Source organism: Thunnus maccoyii, chromosome 12 (genome assembly GCF_910596095.1).
Source record: "Thunnus maccoyii chromosome 12, fThuMac1.1, whole genome shotgun sequence".
Taxonomy (NCBI): Eukaryota; Metazoa; Chordata; class Actinopteri; order Scombriformes; family Scombridae; genus Thunnus; species Thunnus maccoyii.
The window spans coordinates 4,832,752-4,858,341 of NC_056544.1; the positions used below are offsets into that span (position 1 = coordinate 4,832,752).

The following is a 25,590-nucleotide window of genomic DNA, read 5'->3' on the forward strand; positions in this document are numbered from 1 at the left end:
TTTTTACTGGAAATCCTCTTCTGTCTTCTCATGTCATGTCCTCTTCTCTTTGATTCACTTCTTTCCTCCTCTGCCTTACTCCTTCTTGATTTATCCTCCTCTCCTCCCCCTTCATATCACCTCCCGTCCTCCCCTCCTCTCTCTTCTCATCTGTTTTCCTCTCCTTCCCTCTAATCTCCTCTCCTTTCCTGAGCTTCATGTCCTCCCTTCTCCTCATTTCCACTTTGCTTTTCTCCCTCTCTTCCTTGATTTACTCTCCTCCTCGCTTCTATCTCATCTTTTTTTCCTCCCCAACACGTGTTGAAGGATTAATAGCTACCAGGTTATGCCTCGCAGGGCCACGGCGTCACCTCCTCTCACCCAGAGCAACGTCCTAAGATGAACTGCCACCGCCTGCCTATTTGTCAGTTTGGGGCTCGCGCCCTTGAGCTATTTATATGCCTGGATGTTGCATAAGTAACGAAGGAAAAGAGACTATTGAGCCCCACTGATGAGCTTCTCTATTTCTTTTTGGGCTTTTTCTTGCTTTAGTTCATTTCCCAGCACCCCAGGTTTCTGTCAAAAATCTAAACTATACCTATCTGTGTTCACCGTCTTGTCACTCCAGAGTATCTACCCGCCTCTGTCTTTCTGTATAATCCTCCAATCTGCCACCCTCTCTATCCATTCCTGCCAAGACCTCCTCCACAGACATCTGTGCCGGTTCACCGATGCCAGCGGTCAAGTCTTTTGGGAGATCATCCTCTTCCACCACGACACCAGAAATACAGACAGAGAAAGTGACTGCCCACTCTTTCTCTCCTCTTCTTCCTCCTCCCCCTTTTGCAGCCTTTCTCTTTCTTCGTCCGCATTTGTGTTGCGATACCGAGGAGTTTTTATCAGCTGAGAGTTGAGAAAGCTGATGTGGCAGAGTGGTAAGGTGAGGCAAGAGATCGACTACAGATAGATACAACCCCTGATCTTTGGAGATAAAAGATGATAAAATAGGGAAAAACACTGACACAGAATATCAAAGAGACTATAAAAACATAACAGAGTGAATGAGTGAATAATAGTTTGAGCTGTGAGAGTCTGAGTTTTGAGAATATAATCTTATTTTTCTGGAGTTTTTCCCAATAGATTTAAATATTAATAACGTCCATCTAAAATACAATATGTATTACAATAAAGCCACTGCCTTCCTCTGACCACTTTCTGAAGAGCTTCTGCATTTTGATCAAGTGTTCAATTAGCTTTTTTTCACAGGCTAAATGTTAGCACCACATTTCCACATCAGTAGATCAGGACAATATTATTCAGGACTGTATTTGCATAAAAAAAAACAAAGATTACTTTCAAAAAACAAAATATGGCTTGATTTACATGTGAACCCTTTGTGGTTACCTAAAAGACACTGAAACAATAGTGAGTAAATGCTTTGCATAAAACACCTAGCCTGACCATAATCTAGCAAAATGTTTGGATTAGCCAATTTAAGCATACTGTAGAAATGTCTTGTTTGTTATTTTCCATGTAAACACTGATAGGTACTGTGCTTTGTTTAAAGTTTGTCACAATTTACAGCTTTGCTCAAAGTCTTGACATTATATTCTAAAATGTGACAATATCTTGCAAGTCTGTGATGTTTAAGCAAGTACTTTACCATGCTCACTAATGTTAAGTTAACATTTCAAAACACACAGGAAGCAAGATACGTCTGAAGAGTTTGAGAAGTCTGAATTTCAGTGTCTTTACATGTGAGTATGGTACAAAGAAGGAGTCTGACTTGTCATATAAAAAAGAGAATAATACATTTTCCCTCCACAAAGGGAGTCCTTACTGTAAAAGAACATATACACATAAACAGATATAGCACCATAGGATATAATTAGTCTGCTTAATCGTTTTCATCAATAAGCAGGTTTAAGCAAAAAATGAGAAAGAGGATAAAAATTAAAGAGGATATATGCACATATACATTATATTTATACTCTGGGGCTCTACTTGAATGTTTATGCATGATTTACAGTTAACCCCCCCCCCCTTCTTGATGAGCCCACTCTGTTCTGATTGGTTAGCTTCAGGAAGTTGCATCAAGGCTGACTTCTGGCCACAAACCATTTTTTGCCACAAACCATGCAACAAACTATAGTAGTAGGATGTTACAACTTTTTTCTTGTTCTTTACTCGAAATGTCAAATTCTCAAATACATCTGTACATGTTTGAGCTGGAATCCGATCTGAGATATGAGAGTGGATGCAAACAACAAACTTTTGCAACAAAGGCTATTTATGGGCATGCACGACAAGCTGACGTCAGCTCGTCAGCAAGGTAGAAAAAACTGCCGCAAATTAAGCATTCAGAGCAGGTTGAAGCCCTGGCTTTTGTCTTGCCGGGAGCATTTCTATATGCGTTAACCTCATGATATCTGACATCATAACAGTATATAAATAACAGAAAATCACAAAAAGCAAATCATGTATGTTAAATTATCTCCTTTAGGTATCACTAAAGTTTTCCTAAACTTTGCTATTCTGTTTAAATACACCCAAACACCACGTTACACTATTGTCTCATTTTTTAAAATACTGTCACCAGATCAATTTTCTGGTGGATAAATGTTGACATTAATTATTTCTTTAATTGAAATGATTTAGAATTTGTACTAATTTCATAATATTTTATTATTATTTAAACAAATACAATGATGTATATCTTTATGCTATTCTGGTGACCGATAGTCTCAGTATGTCTGGGGTCGTCTGTTTGCGTCTGTTTGTTAAGACACACAAACACACACACACACACACACACACTTCTTAATCCTTCATTGACCAGGCCATTTAAATGCTTTGACTCCCCTGCTGGTTCCTATCGCAACACTCCAACAGTGATCAGTAGCTGCTTTCTGATTGCAGGATTTTAAAGTGAGAAAAGAGAGGGGTCAAAGCAAGTGAGCCAGGGTGAGAGTGAAAGAGAGGCAGTACACAATAAGCTACTCTCTAAACTGACTGACTGAATTCTGGACTGAGATCATACTCATCTAAATTACCTTCAGTTCCACAATAATCAACCCGGATGTCAACATTAGGAAAACAAAAAACAAGAACACATAGCCATTTAAATGAAAGATCTGAGGTGTGTGTGTGTCACACAAATGAAAAGTACAAAATAAAAGCACAAACAAACTGCAATTATGTTCTCGTCAAATATGCTACTTTTACACTTGCAAGCCTAATTAGCTGTGGCAGATAAGCAATAGAGCATCTGGCTTTTAGATGCTTAAAGAGATGGTGAAGCAACTGCTCTTGTTATTCAAACAAGAAAAAGGACAGGGTTCATCCTCTAGGGAGAACAAATGCATGCAGAAAATATCATGGAAATACTCTTTGGCCCTGAGATTTGTAATTTCTTCTGTCCAACTGTATGTTTTGGCCTGATGGTGGTGCTAGAAGAAAGGTCAGGGAGTAACCAAAAACATCAAGAGTCCTCCTCTGAGGAGATGAAAAGCCACAGCAAATATCTTGGAACCCTTTAAATTACGAGATATGTTAGAGTCCTAAGTGTTGGTTGAAGGGCAACTTTGCCCTGGCGGTGGAGCTAGATAAAAATTCTGAGGGACCAACCAAAATGGCAGTCTGGCCTTTAGTTATTGAGATTGTGGATCATTGGACATATAGACTGTATATAGACAGACTGACCATCAACATCACGGTAAGCATTTCTAGAGAATTTTAGATGCCCATCACATGTCTGTCTCACGGAACAGATACTACAGTGTCTAAAAATGTATCAATCCATGTAAAGGTTCCACAGTGTCTTTTATATGCATAAGGATAATTTCAGTCTATTGCAATTTGGGTCTTGTTTTTGTAGATTTAGCCATAATTTCAGTCAAACTAATTGCTGAGATCTGGCATCACGGCAACATCCCTACAACAAAATCTGACACTTCACATCATCTACCGCCACTATGAACTACAGAGTACCTCAAGGCTCTGTCCTAGGTCCTCTTCTATTCGGTATTTACATGCTTCCACTTGGCAAATTATAACACAATCATAAGATCTCTTTCCATCGCTATGTCGATGACACACAACCTTATGTGTCTGTAAAACCAGGATCCCCCAACAGTCTGACTTCTTGAGAGACTGTTGAGAGGGATATCAAATACTGGATGTCAAATAACTTCCTCAAATTCAATGAAGAAAAATGAGAAACAATCTTATTTGTGTCATTAGACACATTAGATTTCAATGACATATTTGTTAACCTAGTGCCTCCTGTTAAGCCTAATGCCAGGAATTTAGGAGTCATCTTTGATTCCAATTTAACTTTAGATCATCATGTCAATAAGGTAGTTCAGTCCTGTTTTTATCAACTTTGAATGGTTTAAAAATCAGATCATTCCTATCATTCTCTGACTTTGAGAAAGTTATTCATGTATTGATTTTCTCAAGAACTGATTATTGTAATTCACTCTCTACCTGCCTAAACAGTAAAGCACGTTCACGCCTTCAAGTTATACAAAATGCTGCAGCCACAGCATTCATCTGTGAACTTTTGTGTCCCTATCTACCTGCATGCAACCTCAGATCTCGTAACAAAACTTTGCTAACAATCCCCCGATCCACATTTAAAACTAAAGGAGACTGTGCTTTTGCCATCAGGGCCCCAAAACTGGAATAGTCTTCCTGTTGAAATGTGTCTTGCAACCTCGCTGACTTCTTTTAAATCGCTATTAAAAACCCAGAAAACTTGCTTTTCTGCATTAACTTTATCTCTTTTTTGATTTGTTTTGTTATTGTTTTTTGACAGTTTTTATCTTTTTTGTTGTTTTGTGTGTTTCTTCTGTTATGGGAGTGGGGTTTTTATTATTTTGTATTATTTGTGAAGCACTTTGCAATTCTGTTTTTAAAGGTGCTATATAAATAAGTTATTATTAATTCTTTATTTCAAAGGCAAACTGTCTACTCACAGCCAAGTAAGGTAGCTCAAAGTCTAACCAGTAAGTCATTTGTTAAACTGTGGTGGATGTTTACAATGGACAGTTTGGGTAATAATCTTATCATAATTTTGCACTTATTTTTTCTTTCAAATAAGTTTGTCTTATGTGGAGGTTTGCTCAAATTCTGTCTGATCATCCTACTGCTCATGTTTTTTGGCTTGTTTTTAGAGATGTTGCTGCATTCCAAGTAGTTAACCTCAGCAATTAACCCAGAGAGTATTAGACAGATATAGTAGGAATTATGGCCAAAAATACCAGAATAAGACCAAAGTTTTAATAAGAACTAGTACCAGAACTATCTTTGAAGAACAAGAACAAGAACAGTGTATGTTTTCAGATGTCCGTCTCATGGGAGAATGTATCAGAAGTATCAATACATATGAGGTGAGCATGACTGTGGGCAAAGGTGAGATTGTGACCAGTGTTTGCTCTCTTTGCACTAACAATATTGCAAGACTGCTTTCCAGAGGTCTGGCTCCCCATCAGGAGCCTATAGGCAGACTTGTGAGTTAAGAAAACTTTTTACAAATAATTGTTATACTGAAATCCACAGTGGACACATCCCTCAGGAGCCAGGAGTACTGAGCTGCTGGAACTGCTTTGTCATCATCATTAAACTGACCCACCCCCAGACTCTGCTCAGTACAGTACTATAGAGGACCAGCAGATGCCACACACACTTAGCAGGGACCATAATCATGAAAAAGGCATGTACTTTTGCCAAAGTGAGCCACAACTTCCAGTAGTGTTTCTGTGATGGGCAGGATGAGAGCAGCACATCACCATCACTCAGAAAAATTCAGCTTTTTATTTTTCAGTTTTTGTTGCTGTTGGGCTGGAGCTGTCTGTAGCAGAGTGTGCTGGCTCTGTGCCAGAGTATTTGATACAGAGGCAGGAGAGCGTGTCAGGGCAGCAGGTGAAAAGTCAGCACTTTCTCCCTCACCCTCAACATATCTGCCTGTTACCATTGTCTTTTGACTTTTTGTGCAGGGGTAACGCAAAAAAGCAATCTTATTGCTCTACTCTGACTTGTTTGTAATATGTGCTAATAGAACACCAATTGATTACTTTGTTTGTGAATTTTTCATATAGAACACAAAGCAGCCATTGCTTTGCACTTACCATCGTCTGAAACTAGCATGGAAGCAAAACAGACATGTCAGAACATTATATGACAAGCCTCTCTTCTTTGAGCAGCCACTCTAGGTGTGTGTTAGCATTTAAGTTATATATGATATAATGATATTATATAATTTTATAAGTATCAGTAATAATCATAATATGGCCAGCAAGAAATACATAAGTTATTAATCACAGAATTGATGGAATCCCCTCCATTAATAAGTCAACAAGTCAATGCCACACCATTTGGCTACAACATTGCTGATCCCACTAGACAAAGGTTGACAGCTAAATGTGAGGAAGGGGACAACTTTAACGTTCCAAAAACATGACATTGACCAAACATTCTTAAGAGAGAAAGTGGCTTACTTTACAAACTCACACAATGTTCGACAAGGCTGTTACATTGTTAATGAAGAAAAGAAATGTCTTTATTTTGATAATGATAAGGCCTATTATAATATAATCAAACCCTGGCAAAAACCCTGAAAATTAAATTATGTTACCATTCAATACACCCTCTCACTTGTGTGTGTATATATATATATATATATATATATATATATATATAAACTCATCTGAGTTTCTCCCTTTCAGTCAGTAATAGATGGTATTCCTTTGTGATCTCAGTCATTCAAGCCTGACAATAGAAGACACCTAATCCTTTACCATTCAGTATCAGAATAACATCATGATGGGGTGAGCCTGACCTTCAGTGAAGGCTTCATGAAATCCATTAGAGTAGACTTAATGTTTGAAATATGTGTGCATGAGTGTATCGGTGTTTGTACTAATGCATTTGTGGGAAATGGTCACTCGGATGTTAGCTTGGTTCGCATTCAGTCAGATCTCAATCTCATAGGTGTTCAATTGGGTTGAGATCTGGTGACTGTGAAGGTCATAGCATATGATTCATATCATTTTCATACTCATCAAACCGTTCAGTGAGCCCTTGTGCTCTGTGAATTGGGACACTGTCATCCTGGAAGAGACCATTTCCATCAGGATAGAAATGTTTCATCATAGGATAAAGGTGATTGCTCAGAACAACTTTGTATTGATTTGCAGTGACCCTTCACTCTAAGGGGACAATTGGACCCAAACCATGCCAGCTAACACAGCATAGCCACAGCATAACAGAGCCACCAGACCCCCTCACTGTAGGGGTCAAGCATTCAGGCCTGTAACGTTTTTTACTTTAATTTGTCACCCGTCTGTATGCATTCCACTGTCAAGATGCTGGTAGTTGAAACAACTTATTTTCAGTCAGAAAACCATACTGCTTAGGAGTTAAGGCCAGTTTGACTGTTAAGTGAGATGCACATTATGTGACTGGAATATGATTTTAATTGTAAGCAATAACTGAAGATATAGAGGACAGTATCAGTTAAAGGGCATGTATGTTTGTTTTTAATACAGAAATGTGTCTTGGTTAATGACGATGATATTGAGTTTGAAGAATATCCTTGAAATGGATTGTGGTTTTGATAAAGCAGAATAATGATGGTGCCTGAGTTGGGCACACACTGATGAATTTGTCTGTTCCTTACTGCTCTGCAACCATCCAGGACTGTGTAGCAAAACAGCTACAAGCCCAGGTACCCCTAGGCTTGAGGCTGATAACAATACAAAATCAACTACTGACTCACAAAAAAAAAATCACAAAAAATACATGAAAGACCTTAAGAAAGAAGCCTTCCTGAATGATTCATATCGCAGTGATATTTTATTACACTTCTGAGATATCAAGCCGTGATCCAATTCTCAAGGTACTATCTTTCATTGTAAACAAGCACTCAACTTTTAAAAAGTTTCGGTTTACTCCTGACTTGAAGTAGAATACAGCCTGAGCAAGACACACAGGGGACCCAACCCAGTGTTATTTAGCATTTAGGTGTTTAAAGACTAAATGCAGAGCTGCCAAGTGTGAAAATTATTTGAACTTACAAGTTCCTACTGAGACTTGACCATACTCTGGAAGGCAGTCAATTCCAGTAAAAATTAAGCCACCACCTCTTTACCTCCAAGTATTAAATTAGATGATTGTTTAGACTTAGGTCAAAATGATATCTGTTCAGCTTTAGACAGACATTTTGCTGCCACTGGCCATTTGTTTAAGAATGATTGCATAGGGGCTCTTCTTGCAAATAGCAATTATATTCGTTATCTCTGCAGCCTTTCACTGCGGACTTTGAACTTGAGGCCCTGAGGGGCCAGAGATGTCAGGAACTTGATAGGTGAGGAAAAGTTGGATCCTTCTTCTTATGTCTAAAGAGCATATTTCAAGTAAGTAAGTTAGTAAGTAAAACTTTATTATATAACACCTTTTATAATACAGGTTACAAAGTGCTTCACAACAATATCGGCACAGACAGAAAAAGAGAACAAGAAAAACAGAGAAGAGAATGAATATTTAATCTTTCCAATACTTTCCCCAGTGTTTGCCTCCAGTGTTTGAAAATTGGTTCTGGTGGTCCCTCTGTATAAAGATGGTCCCCCTATAAAAGTAACGTTAATAATAACTGGCAAATTTCCTAAATGGAAAACAATGTCCTAAATGTCAGATTTCTTCTCATGTCTGGATGAGGGAGATGTCATTAATAGTGATGTCGCCCTTCTGAGGTCCTTAGAATTAGTTCATTATTCTTGGGCTCATTAGAAGTAGTGTATAACACTCACTGATACTTCTTAAAATTTTGCTTTCTCTCTATTTGGATTGCCAAGTTCAGATTTGATTTATTACTGGCCCTGTTTCAACAATCAAATCCTGATCTTTTTTTTGTAAAGCAGTTGGTAACCTTGTTTTAGTGAGTGCAAATTAAGGTTTTGTGTCTACATTTTGATCTATCTTTGACCAACATGGAAGGACACACACAAGTCTGTTTTCAAAGCACGATGGACCCTTTACTGCTTTGGCAAATGAAATGGTCATTTGAAAAGACTCCAGTTGCCTTTGTGATACCAGAATACTGAGTAGAAGCAATTTTAACCAATTAATTTTAAGGCTTGCAATCATTGAACTCTTTCTCTAATTAATCTGCATCTCATTGTCACTAGAGCTGATTGTCAAATACAACTCAGATCTGTGAACACTATTTCCTGACATTGTGTTGGCACTGTGTTGTCTGTTAAAAAATGCTGTTAAAACAGACATTTCCTCTTGAGGTGCGGCAGATCACAGTAGCTTATGGTACAAAGTAAGTTTAAAATGTTTTTTTTTCTACCAACTTCTTATATTTATCCCTGCTTCTTACATTACAGATTAGAATTTTTAGAACTTCCATTAATCCCCAATAATCCTGTTCTGTCTGTTTGCCTCAGTAAAACTAAAATGCTTACTATGGTTTTTTCTGTTTATACTATGCTTTTTTTAGAGGTTAATAAAATAATGAACAAAATATTATATAAAAACATGTCAAGGGAGTAATGCCTGGTTTAATATCATCCAAATGGTTTATCCAGATGAATAAATATCTTTGGGATTCATATGTATGAATTATGAAATAACATGAGTTTCAATGACAATGGGTTTCTAAACAATGCCATAATGTAAAGGCTTCTGTGCTTCAGAGTCTGCCAAGATGAGCACACTGGACTCTAATGAAACCCTTAATCCAGAGTGTTAGCACATGCTTATATTTGCTTACATTCAATAGAGACTATGACATCGATGATGACAACAGCTACAACAAAAGCATGCCAGAACACAGATTGGGTTTGGGATTCTTAATGTAAAAAAGAAAGAAATAAGTACAGACAGACAGAGGGCACGAGATAATAAAAGACAAAGGGAAAAACAAAGACAGAAAGAGGCAGCAAAGATGATTGCCAGTGCCAAATCCAGTCCTCCTGTGAAATGAGGGAAATGAAATGAGAAGTTAGGGGAAGTGTTGCCAAACCCTGAGCTGAGGCGAAATCCATCTCTGGGACTAAAATAATCCCTCCTTCCTTTTGTTGTTTTGACAAATCCAGGAAGTGCATGTGCTACATCTACACGGTGAGACAGCATGCTTTATGACGGCAATAAAAGTGTAAATGGGCAGAGATTCAAAGCAGCAGGGTCCTGATATTGTTGAGTGAAATCCATGCTAAGACTATTTGTAGGTGGTACCAAGTATCAAAGGGATGCCTGCTAGCTTGCAGGGATGTTTTTTAATTAACATAATGTAGGAAGAGAGACAATTAGACAATTTGTACTGCATCAGAGAAATACTAGAGGAGTAATACGATGCGGAACAGAGAAGTTGAGGAAACCATTAGAAGATGTGTACTGAGAGAGAGAGGGAGATGTAAACATTTATGATCAGGATTGATGGGTTCATTTATGATATACGGCTGCCAGTTGTAACAAGGAGATAATGGTTAGATAGTGCTGTCTGTCAGTGATCCAAATGTACTGCTCAGCAAGGGGAACATAAGCAAAGTACAATCATCACTTTGTGCAGTGGTGAAAGTGTTTATATACAATTTTATGTCAAATCTTGTTTTCTCATATTTTCTCACTTACCTTTAGTGACATCTAGCTATTAGGAGAGTTTTGGTATTGAGAAATGCATCTCTGAGATTTCTTTCCACCCAGTACAATGGAGATTAATGGAATTTCGTAGGGACTATTTTTTCATTAAAAAGTGAAACACATTGTGTTCTGTGGAATATCCAAATGTTATAATTTAGAATAATGTAAAGGTGTCTCTCTATCTGTGGAATTAGAGTCATTTTTTCTTTTAGCTATATATCAGTATCATGTAGCTATTTTGTGAAAGTCTCTTCATAAGAATCCGCGCTCTACAGTATATGTGCACTCTGCCAGATTGGATTTGACCTCTGTGTATGCGAGTCAAAAACAGTGTGACTGCGTTGGACTTTGTTTGCTAAAGTCAATGTCATACTTTGCCTCTAGGTCTGGCTTGCAGGTTTAATGGTGACATTAACAATCTGTGTCTTCACTGAACACAGGCATTAAAAAGAGGCTCAGACAGCAAAGTACATCCAATTAACACTGCGCAACTGGTGCTGAGGATTGTGATACAGCACGTATAGCAGCTTCTCACAATGGTGAAATTAAAGACATGAACAACGTCATGTCACGTCTATATATAAAGTGTTTCATTTATAGTATTTTAATGAATAGACGTACACAACGTGCAGCTGCTGTAAAGCTTTTCTTGTGCTATTAAACAAAGACAAGACTAAGAGTCTACAGCCACGCTAGCAGCCCTGTGAGGCTGTATTGCTCACCGTAAAGACAACCAAATTGTGAGATGAGTGAAAGTTGAGGTTGAAAGAGTGTTTACAAGCCAGTCATTGGAAAGTAAATGTAAAAAAGGTAATGGTTGGTATTCTAGTGGCTGTCTTGACATACTCAGTGCTGATGTTTACCAGGTTTGATATCATAGTTTTGTGTTAGCATGCTAACAGTTGCTAACATGTGAATTACCACTAAACGCACAGTTCTGCAGGGGCTGATGGAAATGTATGAAGTTTTTCAAAATATAGGACAAATTGAAATTTCAACCTCATGATGACCAACCACCAGCTGAAAGGTCATCGTACAACAACATGAATGTATGTATCAAATTTTATGGCAATCCATCCAGTCGTTCTATGGATACTTCACTTTCTCATCAATGGAATGACTATTAGCATATATAATTTATATTCATAATCAAAATCAACATTGACTCCAGGATTAACATGTCCATCCAAATGATTTCTACATCAGCCTGTGTTTTTGCAGTCAGTCAGTGTGGCTCATTGATGTGTTTTTAATTCAAGCTCAGCTCAGTAGCACAGAGGAATAAGCTCTGTAGGCATATTATCTGGAGGATCAGTTCATTGTTGGCTTTGGTCTTTTAATTGTATTTTGTGAAAATATTGAGTACGCCAGCCTTATCCTTTATCTGCATGACAATATCGTAAGTTTGGAAGTTGGAAGTTCATTCATATACATTTGAACATGAAAAGAACCAAATGACTGCCTTAATAGACTGTTTATAATCTTAAAAAACTCTGTAAAATAGTCTGCAATAGGGCAGTCGTGCTCACTTCCTCCCAACACAGAAATCTAAAGAACTGAACTGAAAAATTCTGTCTTTTCAAATTCAATGACAGTAAAATATCTCAGGTAAGACTTACAGTAACACACCTGACTGATCAAACATCACTCTGATAGTTAAAATTTTACATTAATGCATCAGTCCTACCTCTGATGAACATGAACTGAATATAGCAGAAAATGAAAGTCACATTTTTTAAAAGGGATTTTTCCTCTTTCCTCACTCTGTTTTTCTCTCAGTGGGGAGTTAACATTGCCTCCTGCCCACCCTTGGAGCAGGGAATTGAATCTCAATTACCGAGAAGCTTCGTCTTATGTTTCATGTATGAGTGACCTCATTAGTTAGTTACACCCTTTCCTCACCCTCTGCAAGATGTTTAGTGACCGAGGACTCAATGCTCACATCAGCTGAGGTAATATACCAAAGATTCAGCCTTATGGTTTGCTTGCTGTGTGGAACATTCTATTGATGTGGTAATTCTAACCCCTACGAGAATTCCATTATAAGATTGGCTCTTAAATATGGCACCTCAACCTTTGAGTCAGTGTAACGATGTGTCACCTGTGTTGGCTCAGCTTGGTTAATTAACTTCTAAAGCCAATGTTACAGACTCAGCAATGAGGTCTGGATGTGAGAGATCAGTCATAGTGATGCCTTTCTAGTAGAGTAATGGGCCATTCTATACTGCTGACTGAATGTAAATGTGAATTAATCATTTTGTTTTCTTTTTAACTATATCACTCACCTATTACATACTTACTTGAGAGTAAAAGTTGAAAAATTTCTTGCTTTGGTTGCTTCATCATCATAAACATGGGCACTGTGGCTTATTTTGAGTCAATCCATGCATACAACAAAATACTTACTAGAGCACCATGTGTACTAATCCACAGCTGAAAAATAGACCCCAACAGATGCAAAAACAATTTTCAACTATACATTTGTGACTAATTTCTAAATATCAGTAGGACTTGATGGAATTGGACGTCAAAATTCACTGAGATACAAACTAACGTATTGTTGGTTTTGGCCTTTTCATGGGATTTGTTGAAAATGGAGTTGCAATGTAGGAGGAGCCGCTGGTTCTGGACCTATTTTTCCCCATTCTGTATTCCCATTTCATATTTACTTAACATAGAAACATAGGAAGCACCAGGATAATCTAACAATCTTATAGGTTTATGTCATGATTGTCAGTTTCAATTATTTCAAGTTCGTTTCTGAGAAATCATGTTTTGTCCATCATTTTGGTGGATGGCACAAAATACTACAATACCCATGAGCCTCGGCCACTGTTGCTATGGAGAAGAAGCCAGTCAGAGACAAGGATCAGAGTGGTAATAAACTCAAAACATTTAGTTGTTACAGTTTTAAACAAAACGCGGGGCCATTGTTTCTGAATTCACTCAAAAGTGGACCAGAAATGAAAGGTAAACTGATTTACGCTGCAGATTGCCAAAATGCATCTTGGGACTTGTAGTTTACTCCAACCCCAAAGTTTTTATGTACACAGGCTTATACCTTTGACTTTTTCTCAAAGAACCAGATATTTTAACGCTGTTGTTCATCTTTTATGCTGATCATTTAAGCGGGGAGAAGAGCTCCAACTGTGAGTTACATAATGTTGTCTATGGGAAAAATTTACTTCTGAAACCAGGGGCACCTGAGGAAGTAATGCCAGCCTTATTCTTTGAAAAGAGTAAGTGTTTGAGTTGAGAGTGCCTTTGTTTCAAATAGTTGAGACATAAAGTGAAGTACATTCATATTCAGTCTGTTAAAGAACATGCAATATACCGAAACTCCTCATCACTACATTAGGAAAATGTTGACTCTGTACCGTAGCTGCATTCTGTGAATGTAAGATACTAAAAGAAAATTGAAGTCTGTGACAGCTGGGGATAGAAATTACAGCACTCCGAATTAGGAATGTGGCACTGCAATTTTATACATGCACCGTATAGAACCAGGTATCAGGCAATCTTGTGCTAAGCCTTGAAGCTGGCTGTGTTTTCCAATTTCAATTTCCAAAGGTGTGATGTTCCAGACACAACTTATTCACACCTTCCCGGGACATCTTGCCTCCAAAACTGCACACGAGATCTATCCAAAAAGAAAAAGAATGAAGAACCTCAGAGCAGAGAGCTCTTGTGATGTGTATGTGTGTGTATACGTGTGTGTGTGTGTGTGTGTAGCTAGCTATCAAGACAGCTTTGGATCTTTAGCTGGGGAATGGTGAGTGGCTGAGGTTTGAGGGTATTATTTTCCTCTTTCCTCTTGCACACAGACACACAAGACCATTCTGTCTCTTTCTTGTCCTCCTTCTGTCTCTCTGACACACTCATGTACAATCTCACACACACACACACACACACACAAACAATCTCACACACGCAATCCTCCCAGTTGTTTTCCCCTCGCCACAATAAATTTATCAGCCCATCCCAGCAGACGAGATTCAGCCCAACTTCCCAGGCACCCCCAGAAGCCAAAACCCATTGTGTGTGAAAGCGTGTGTGTGTGTATAAGACTGAGTGAAAGAGAAAAGATGCAAGAGAGGGGCTAAGAGATGCTAAGAGGAGGGAGGGGGGGGGGGGGGGGCTCTGAAAGTCAAACAATATTTGCCATGTAGATTACCCTCCTCTCATCTCTCTGCATTCATTTTTTATCTCAACTTGCCTTGTGTGAGGTGTGTGTACGTGTGTGAATGTGTAAGTACACTGTGTGTGTTCCCTAAAATTGGATAAAACTTTGATGATCCCCTGGATAAATGCCTGTGGGTGTACAGTATATGCCTGTATGTCTGTCCTTGTGTGCGTGCGGCTAACTGTGGAGCCTTCCATGATATTTTTAGCTCATTACTCAAACACACAAGTCTCAAAAAGTACTAAAGGACTCATTTTTTTATGACAAACAGCAAAAAGTTAAGCTCCTGACAAAAACCATAACGTCAGCGGAACAAGGAAAGCCTCGCAATTACAAGTCCTTCCTCCTCTCTTTTCAATACTGTCAGTGCATCTTTATAAAGATTTAATATGCAGCGGGAAAAAAAAAAGCAGCTTTGCAAAGTCAGGTGCTGTCAAAATGAGGCTAAGTGAATGCACAGAAATGCTGTTTACTGCCGTAATGTCACTCACTAAGCAATTTCCAAATAAATGGCAGCGCGCACACACACAATCACCTGAGCTTTGCAGAGAAGCACAACGCACCCACAAAGTTCTAGAAAAGCTGCCAGAAACCTGACTCCAATTAAATCCTGCCTACACCTTCCAAGTCATTAAGAAGTAAGCTGGCAGTGTGTAGAGATGTAGCAAAGAAAAAAAGAAAAAGAAAAAGAGGTGAGGGGGTCTCCTGTGAATTTAGGAAGTGACGCCTGAATTGTTCTGCATCAGTGCTGCCATTACATCACACACCTGTGTCTCGCTTTCTGCGGTGAATAGTTTTGATACAGCAGCCCAGCTTGGTGGAAATCAATTTAACAAGAGTGAGATTGTACACCTGATGGGGCCTCCGTCACTGTGGCTGAGCATGCTAAGACTCAACTTTCTTATTTCTCATCCCAGTCATAAGCTTTGTCACACATTGCGATGTTACATCTAATAATGCATACGTTTTAAAGTCTAAGCTGAAAACACATCAACACAAGTTGTGCTAACTTATAATGTAAAGCAAAGTCTTGTGTTCTTAGAGAATGAATAAGTTGAGAAAATATTGAATTCCCGTTCAACTTTTCTATAATTATTAACTTTTATGAGACAGCTTATCTCAGTAGAGATGAGTCATACTTATTTCCTTAACTACATATAAGGAGGAAAAGGCCTCCACAATTTTTCTTCATTAATTCAGATGCCTTACTCTTAAATGATGGTTTTCATTATAGCAATTATCCTTGTTATTCCTCTTCTGCCAGTATATATTACTACGAATAGCACTGCTACTGAACAGCTACTATTGCTTCTCATATTTCTATTATTAGACAACAAAGGGTTATATTAGACAATAATGTATTGTCTTAAATGGTGGATAACTGTTGTGTTGTTTTTTTAACATGAGAGAATTAGTGTTTAGGTTTTACTTTTGCTTTAAAGCATGACATTGGTTACAACACAAGTTTTATTCTCAAAGTTTTGGCCATCAATTGGAGTAATTGGAGTAATTAACCAGTTATGGGGCTCTGGGGGAAAAATATGTTGATGTGCCCCAATCGACTCCCCACTCAACACACAATATGAGGTAAAATACAACAATAACAGTGTTAAAACTTGACTTGGGGCAGTTGCCCTGTTGGTAATCTGGCCTTTCTGAGATTTTGGAAGATGGCTATGATGAAGTCCAAAATGGCAAGAAACATAAGCCATCAGAAGATCAACCAGGTTGTAAACAAGCCAACAGTTTGATAAGATTAAGTCAAAACCAAAGAGGGCCCACCTGAAATGTTGCTCATAACCTTCTTTTCACAGTAAAACTGTATGCAGACGACTATGCCTAGCTACATGCTAACATTCTAACTCAAACAAACTACATTCCCAGATCTCAGCTATTAAAGTAGGAAGTAAAATGTTATTACCATTTAGTTTTCATTACAGTTTAACACTACGAAAATAAGATCCAAGTTGGAGATATTATGGAATAATCCGTTAAAGACATTATGTAACCTTTAAAAGAAAAAAGAAAAAAAAACACTGGCTTCCTCCTACAAATGAGAAGTTGACTTCATAAACAGTCAAATGTACTTTTGCTCAGTTCAATACACTCAAGTGTTTTGCTGCTGCAGCCTTACTTGGACTGGTACGACCACACTAGCTAATGTTAGCTAATGTTTGCTAATGTCTTTAGCTTTAGACATTGCTTTATAACTGAGTAACAGAACTGTGTCAGTTCGCTGATTTTATGTCTCTATTCTATACCATAATTGTAACTTGTGGCCATTGTTCAGCAAAAGTTACATGGTCTTAAAAGTTGTACACAACACAAAAATGTTGCATGTCAGCGATGTGTTGCAATAAGGGACATTTGGTTTAAGGTGCTAGCTCATTTAGAGATTACTTGACAAAGCATCCCAATAAAAAGAGAGCCAATAAACAGCTGGCTGATGGACTCATAAGACAATGTCCCTTAGCCCTAATTGGGAATAGACTGTGCAACATAAAACATGTAACATACAGCTAGAAGCTCATATATCAGGTTTTCATATAATGTGTCTTTATGAGGAAGCAGCAACTGTGCTGTAACTTACGTAGGTTATCTAATATTATCAATGACTGCACTCAGTAAACATCATGAGTGATTATGAAGATAACTAAAACAACTCTTCACAGGTACATGCTGTGTAAACAGAGTGTTACTGAGAATAAACTCCATCCAGCTTGGAGCTATAAATCATCACCGTCCCACCTGCTACATCTGGAACTGGAACTGAACAGTCTTATGCGAAACAGTCCCTGTCCAGATGCCTAGAGCTAATCTCTCTTATTTACTGCAGCACAGTCAGTACATCTTCAGCCCGTCTCAACACTGAGCCCAAATAAAAACCCTGTCATGTAATAATAATGGCATTTCTTTAATTGAGCATCGTGTGATATGGAGATAAAGCCTCAACACCTCAAACCAGAACTTATTTATGAGTTGATTCAAAGGAATAAAGAATTTTTTGTTTTTCAGTGTAACTGGTAATGGAAAGGGCTTCATTAAAAATGAAAGCTTATTTCCAAGGTTAAAACACACAAAAAAAAATCTTATGAGACTTTACAGTTAATTTCAATAACCATGCAAACTAAATGTGCATTAAAAACGTGAAGGCTGTCAAATGTGAGGATTTCATGTCGTCTGGTATTTAAGAGGTTTTAGACTGTGTCAGAACAATTTATCAGCTCATTTGTTCTGACGGACAGTTTAAATTTCTTCAGGGTTCTTTGCTCTTGTTTGGATTACTGACAGTGTCTGGATTTCACTGTGTTGCTGGTCCAAATATTTTATCAACACTCTCAGCAAGGTGCCACTCTCAGCCCAATTCATCAAGGAACTTCTCTTCTTTGATGAAATGCCTCTTAGTGGTTTTGCTCAGTATATTAATCTAGGTTCAAGCTGCTCCATACCGCTCATTCACACAAGACACCCTGAACCTTTTTAAAGCCGCTACATTTTGGATTGGAGAATTTCTTACTTCTGTGCAATCCAGTGTTAATACCAAGAACAGCAAACTAATACAAGAGCCAGTTTCTACATCAAGTTAGTTGTATACCCTACCATGATTGGTTTTCAAACTATTTGTGCTGTTACAAATCATGCTCATATGTACACGCCTTAAACTCAGATTTTAGGTGAGCACAGAGAAACTTTTCCTCCCTCTGGTTTCAAACTGGACAAGAGGAGTCAAAGATCGAACCACCCATCTTCTGATTAGTGGACGACCTGTTCTACCTCCTGAGCCACAGTCGCCCTTTTCAAGCAGAAGGGGAATTGAAGTTGTCTACACACATTTCGCATCATGCCTTAAATAGTCACTCCACTATACTGAATAAGACAGAATGAGATGTTATGTGAAACACTAGACATTAAACCTAAACACCTTTATGTCTACAACCTCATTAGCAGCAGGCTTTCAAATAGTTATACCTACCCACACGTTATCATCGGATGTTAGTTGAAACGTCTTTGGCCTTCTGCCACCACTTCATACAAAACATCAGCACCATATCAACCATTCCAGCCCATACCTGATTCCATGAATTCTTGGTTGAAGCTGCTCCAGGCGTCTTTGCTCTTCTCCAGGTTCTCCTCCATGACCTTGATGTCAGCGAAGGGACAGTTGCATTCTGGGAAACGTGGAGAGCACCGGCACCAGCAGTCGTTGTTGCGGCAGAGCAACTCGCCCTCCGAGTTGCACGCCACATAGCTGAGGGCCGCCTCCACAAAACGCCCACGCAGGAACTCTGGGAGGACATCTTGCAAACCTGTAAAAAAAACAAAAGAAAACAAAAAAAAAAAACACATGGTGAGTTATTTCTTCATTTTCATAAATAATGTGGTCTGTTCACAAGCTGGTGCCACATGCTTTTACATGTTATTTCAGTAGGGACGGTAGAAAAAATGTTGAATATGTGACGTTACACCTCTAGCCTTTGCACATAAAATCAAGGAATTTTTTGATACATTGATAACATTCTTAACATAGCATTTGTACTTCTGCCATTTTTCAGAGGACAATAAACATTGACATATCAGGGGTTATATTGCCTTAAAAGTAACAATCATTGTAGCTTTAGCAGCTTGGAATCACTGCTGTTGGATGGAATCTTCCTGTTTTAAAAAGCATCTTTTCACAAATTGTGACTGAATACTTCTCGAATGGACCTACATTTTTAAACATAAAACATGATTTTCAATTATGTCGTGTATGCAGTCTGTGACACCAAAGTGACAGCCCTAATTCATGCTCCAATATATACATCAGAATATACGCTATTGAAATGCTCCTCTGCAGCACAGCCTGTGTACCACTGTGGAATACTGCATAAAGATACTGACACTAATCACATGTTTTATCATTCCTGAGGCCAATAGAAACACCACATGCAAAGACAACAGCTTGTCAGCTGGCTGGCTCTATTGTGTGGGGCTCTTGCCTCAAAAGAACAGTCACTTAACCGTGTTGCAAATTGCTCTCTGCACTGCGGTGAAGAGACTTCAACGACATATATGTATGGTGGAATTATCCCAGGGACAAGAAAAAAGCTTGTTTTCTCTGAAGCAGCTCTGCTCGTATCATAGTCACTGGCAGCTCTTGCAGCAGGTGCTGAATGTGTATATAGAGTAAGTTTAGAAGTCTGCCCAGGGGCATATTTTAGCAGTTTTGGGAGCTATCAGTAGCAACTGTCACCTAGTCTGCAGCCACCATAAACAACCTGCTGTTCCAACCTGTCATGTACAGGCTGTTTCCTTTCTGCAGGTTTCTTTATTTCTTCTTCCTGCTGTGTAATAGAGACTCCCAAATCATCATCAGAGTATTAGAGGATTGCTGGAACTTTTTTTTCAACAACAGGGAGAAAAACCATTGAACTTTCTCCCCCTCCCCCCATTTCCTTTCTTTAAAAGCATACCTAATGCAATAATATGAAGATGATGGATGTTGATTCAGGATTTGTTTTCATGATCAATGCATATTTAATCTGCAGGAAGAAATGCAAGACAGAAACACTGCATTGTTTTTCCTGCTCTGTAGGCTATGTCTGTTACAGAAAGGTTTCTTGCTTTTGTGATTACTTTTTTTCCTTCCAAAGTGACATGCAGCATAGAAAGTCATGCTATATCAGGTGTTTTTAAGATGTGTTTAGACTGATAGCTGTGTGAATTTTAGACATTGCGATTACTTATATTCTTTTCGATGCTTCAACTTGAGCGAAAAATCTGTACTTATCCTCACACTGTAATGATTCTGATTCATGAAGACTCCCAGACAAATTGGACAGAAGATGGAAGAAACTAATAGCGAGAACTGAAGTTACTTTTTTTTGTCAGAGCTGTCCCACCAAAACAGACACAGGCACACACCATACAATGGTAGCAACTAACAGCTACATCTGGCTTCTGTTCAATTGGTACCATGACTGTTTGTCGCAAATATAGACAACTAGTAGCAAACTGTTTTTAAAAATAGCAAATTTAGGTCTTGTTTTTTCCTTCCGATAAATGGGCTTCCAATAAAAACTAAGATATATAGAGTTACTTAGCAGCCCCATTGCTCAGCTGTTTGTGTTAAATCATACGGAGGAATGTTGGAGGGGTAGCTTGCTTTTATTCCTGTGCTGCCATTCATTGTGTGGATAAAAACAGAATACGATGTACGTACCAGTCAGTCATACAGTTGGTTAGCCACAGTCGGCTCAGGCCCAGCACACAACAAACAGTCAGCAGTTTATTTAAGGACAGTAACTAGCTCACTATTTCATCATGCATGACCAACTTAGCGCGGTAACATGCATTTATCCACACATTACACTTCTTAATGGTATAACAGTAAGTTACAACACTTGACATATTCATACAGTGGACTCACTGATATCTGAGTTGAACAACCTACTTCAGGCAACAGGCCTTTTTCACAGAAGACATTCAGTTTCATGGTCCTGGTATTGTGAATGCTGGCTTACTGTCACTCTGTCATGGCCGACTGCGACACTTGAATAGAACAGAGCCATTATTAATGTTATTAGTGACACCTGTGCTTTGCAAAATTTGTCGAAATTCTTGCTGTGAAAAAGGTCTACTTGCAAAGTTTCACAGCTGTCGGTGGCACTGACCTATTGAAAGAGCCATTAAACCTACAAATAAAACTCTTGACTTGCAATTTGAGCTCCACTTTTAGAACTTGCAATATAATTAAAGAAATGGTTAAAAGTTACTGTTTTATACTAAAATGTTATTTTGTTTGTTATTTTGTTCGATATATGATTCATGATGTACTAATTGAAGGACCCCTCTCCCACAGAGACATCACAAATGAATGCTCAAGCTGTGGGTAACGCTGTCCTTTTTCATGTCCTTAAACTACAAGGTAGCATCACAGTCTCAATTTCACTGCTTTCATTATTTAAATGAAATTAAAAAACATAGCACTGTGCTAATTGCGAAGCCAAGGTTTCATCACTGCACAGCCTATTAAACAAAATCAAAAGCCGCCGTGTCATCTTAAAAGTGCATCGTCATCTCTTGGAAACCACAGAGCAGACTTTCATAAGACTGCTGTGTGGTGTTAACGCCGCTTCTCTTAATCTGTCTGTTGGTCCATGTCTATCTCCCAGTCTGTCTGTCTATCTAATAATCATCAATTTGTTGTGTCAGAACCTTCCTCTCTCCTGACTTCACAATCCAATTCTGGATGATGTTCAACAGCCAAGTCAATCCCGCTGTGCCCTGCTATGAATATGTATGTCTCTTCTTTGGTATTTACACTTTCAATGGTTTGGAAAGAGATGTAATTAGTCACATTTTTCCTCTTCCATGCTTTGGCAGGTGCTTTGAGGTTTGTGTGTGTACCAGTTGCAAATCTGGCAGGGGTTTCTTCAGTTTGGGAGACAGCTAAATAACACTCTTCCCATCACCAATCACTATCCCACTTTCTCTGTCTCTCTTCCAGCTAGCTCCACTGTTTGTTGATCTGTCTTTCTACTTCTTTTGTTCTTTCTACCTTTAAGTTACGATCACTCTGTCACATTTGGAAAATAGATGTGGTAATTATCTTGTGGACAGGTCTGGGTTGGAAAGGACTTTTCTCCTTTTTGCTATAGCAGAGGTAGCAGTTATGCTATTAAAGAGTCATATCATTCTGTTTTCTACTGTTTTGGTGCTCTGAATCTGCACTATCCTTGATTTTGTTTTTCTTTCTCTGCACACCTTTCTTTTTTTTAAACTTTTGCCTAAAAGTTACAAGCTAATCTAACATGGTTAATTTATATTAAAACATAAACAAAGAGATTGATGGCTGAAATCTTGTCAGAAAATATGGCTGTATCCTAAGTGTTGCCTGATATGATTTATGTTGTAAGCCCTGAACCTCAGGTGTAGCTGAGGTGTCTTAAAAAGGATTAAATTGTTGTTCCATTAACACAAGCAAGGGTGGAAGCAGTGGGTAATGCACAATGACACTGTGATTGACTGCTTCTCACTAAACATTTATAACAAAAACACCTCCTCACTGTAGATGAGCCGTCTTCTCTGACTAGTGAGAACACGTTTATGTAAATCTAAATGAAGCTTTGTTAGTAATATTGTTTTGTCCATATATATGTAACTGTCATTATTTACTGTACATGTGCACCAGATTATGTCCAGATGAGTCTCCCAGTATGGATGCTTTTTGACCATTGGTGGTTAGTGGGTGCAGTTTGACTCTGTCTTGCAGCTACATACAGTATGTAAGCTGTCCAGCACAGTGTTCATTGGTGATGCTGTTCCCTTACATGTGATGGTTGTGTAGTGAAAATTGTGTAAGGTAATTTACCTGAAAGAATGGTTTAAGTCTAAAGTAACACGTTCTGTTTTATATGTCACAAGTTTGAAAACATTACGTAGCTTCTGACTGGATGAACACTTTACTTGACTTAACATCTGTAACTGCATAATCAGCGTTGTCTGTTCTATGTGGCTGTCTGTACAGTAAGGCCTGAATACATAGTCACCCATCAGCTCATGGAAAAACACATCTGAATATCATGTTATTTGTTTGAGGATTTGGTCCTTAGATGTAAAATATCAGAACCACCAACTGTTTATTGCAGTGTAACTTAATTCGCATTGGATTCTAAACACTATTATCTTCCACCAATACTCCCTCCATGATGATAGAATACCTCTTTACACAATTTAAACTAGTACAAGATTTACACTGACTTTCCCCTCTAGTTTACAATACTGTGGTATAATGATGAACAACTTCACATGAGAGTGAAAGATTTTGCGACTCACTTGTGGATTGGCTTTGGTTGTGTCCTCCAAAGTGAGTTTCAACCTTTCACCTGCCTGATTATATGGGAACAATACAGTAGCCCCAGTTGTTATGGGAGTAATTGTGCAGTCAGAAATTGTAAAAGAGAGAAAATCTGTTCTGTGTATCCTAAAAACTTAATTGAATTTTTATACAGAACATAATAAAAGGGGAGAAGGAAAATGGGCACAATTTATTCAGCATGGCTGTCAGGCAGGGTGAACACTTGTCAGTGTCTCCTCTTCCTCCCACCTTGCTGCTTTTCACCTTTGACACACATGTCATAATTGCAGCAGTATATTAGTATTCAGCAAAGTGGCCATCTTGTTCATCATGCAATTCACACCTGCTTATCCAAAATGAATGAAAATGCACATTTCAATATGTCACATAATATGTCTAAGATGACTATTATCCCCCGTTTGGCATTTCATAACATTTAAAGCCACACAAGGCCTTAAAGATGCAATTAAGCCTTGATGAATGTCACTGAGGTGGGAATAATATGGCAGGCTTATTTAGCTTGAAAGAGGCCTTCAGTATGACTCTTTCTGAATTGTCAGATACACATAAGCTCTGAAAGGGAGATTAGCTGAAAAGGAGTCATATCCTTGAATATTTGAATGGAAGCAAAAAAAGAAAGCCTTTTCACCAAACACGCAATCAAGTGTGCACATCACTGGGTGAAAGTGTTCTTTATATATGAAATTTACAAAAACTTAGAGCCTTGCCAGCCTTATTTTCACATTTGCCACCATGTCGTTTTTAATTAATTCAGTTACATTTTACTCTGCCCATGTATTTATACCCTGACATTTATTTTTCCAGAAGAATTTAAAATATTATGTTTACAGTGGAATCAGGAGGTTTACTTGAAAACAATGACAGGGAGTGTCACTTAAAAACTTAGGTTTTGTGTAGTTGTTGTATTGTAGTTGGATTATAATTAGTTCAGTAAATTATTATTTGTAAAACGTATATTCAGATTAGAGGTACCATGTGGAGTGTCTGACCACTAGCAGCACTGTGGAGCAATGTTTTGATGAAAGGGTCCCAGTTTTGTTTGTATCTTGTGCTAGCATTAGCATGAGCATGTTGCTGGTGAAAAACCATGGATGTATTATAAGACTGGATACTGGACTTCATGATGGCACTTGTGTCTCTCTGCATAGTGCATGGTGTCCTGTCATCAGTTTTACCGATGATTCTTTTAATGTAATGGTGGTATATGAAGAAAATGTTTTTTGGGTTGCAGGGGATTTTTAGGTGCAGTATCACGTTTGGCCACTAGGGTAAATTGGTCATGCATGATACACATTCCTGTTTTAACATTATTCTATTGAAGTTGTGTCAGATTGGAGTACTCAATTTCATAATGTCTGTTAAACATATGAATTAATTTTACAATGTTTTGTGTGTTGTTGTTGTATAGTGTCACGGTGCAAGTGCGTGTCCTCTAGAGAGGGTTAGGGCCATGACCACAATGAGTAGACATGCGGGCCCTTGGACAACAGTTTAATTCTTTGGCTGACTGGTTATCGTAGCCACCTGTGCACCCAATGATCACTGAGAGTAACTTATAATCACATTATAATGTATTATAACTGTGATTATAATTCATTATAAAATTATTATAATGTCTCACAACTATAAGAATTATAATACACTATGATCCTTGCAAAAAAAAAAATGTCAGTGAGTGACCAGCATTTATGAAGTATTATGATATTTGACCTTATAAGTCATTATAAAATGCTTCATCATTTGTTATGATTATTATGTGTTATGACTATTGTTATAAAGCATTATGAATATTTATGAGTGCTTATTACTATAATTATACAGTGCTATAAACAGATTATAATGCATTATAAGTATGTTTATAATGCATTATAGACATGGGCTTCATAGAAAGTGTTACCAAGTAATTTACATATGTAATCTG

At 38.1% G+C, this 25,590-nt stretch overlaps 1 protein-coding gene across 2 annotated transcripts in view; it reads right to left on the reverse strand.

The window, feature by feature from the left end:
• The window catches only part of brinp2 (bone morphogenetic protein/retinoic acid inducible neural-specific 2), a 192,411-nt gene that overhangs the window by 36,539 nt on the left and 130,282 nt on the right, over window positions 1-25,590 (reverse strand). For both annotated transcript variants that reach the window (XM_042427797.1, XM_042427798.1), the window contains one exon: window positions 18,880-19,116. In XM_042427797.1, coding sequence (XP_042283731.1) covers window positions 18,880-19,116 — 237 coding nt within the window. The remainder of the gene's footprint in view (window positions 1-18,879; window positions 19,117-25,590) is intronic.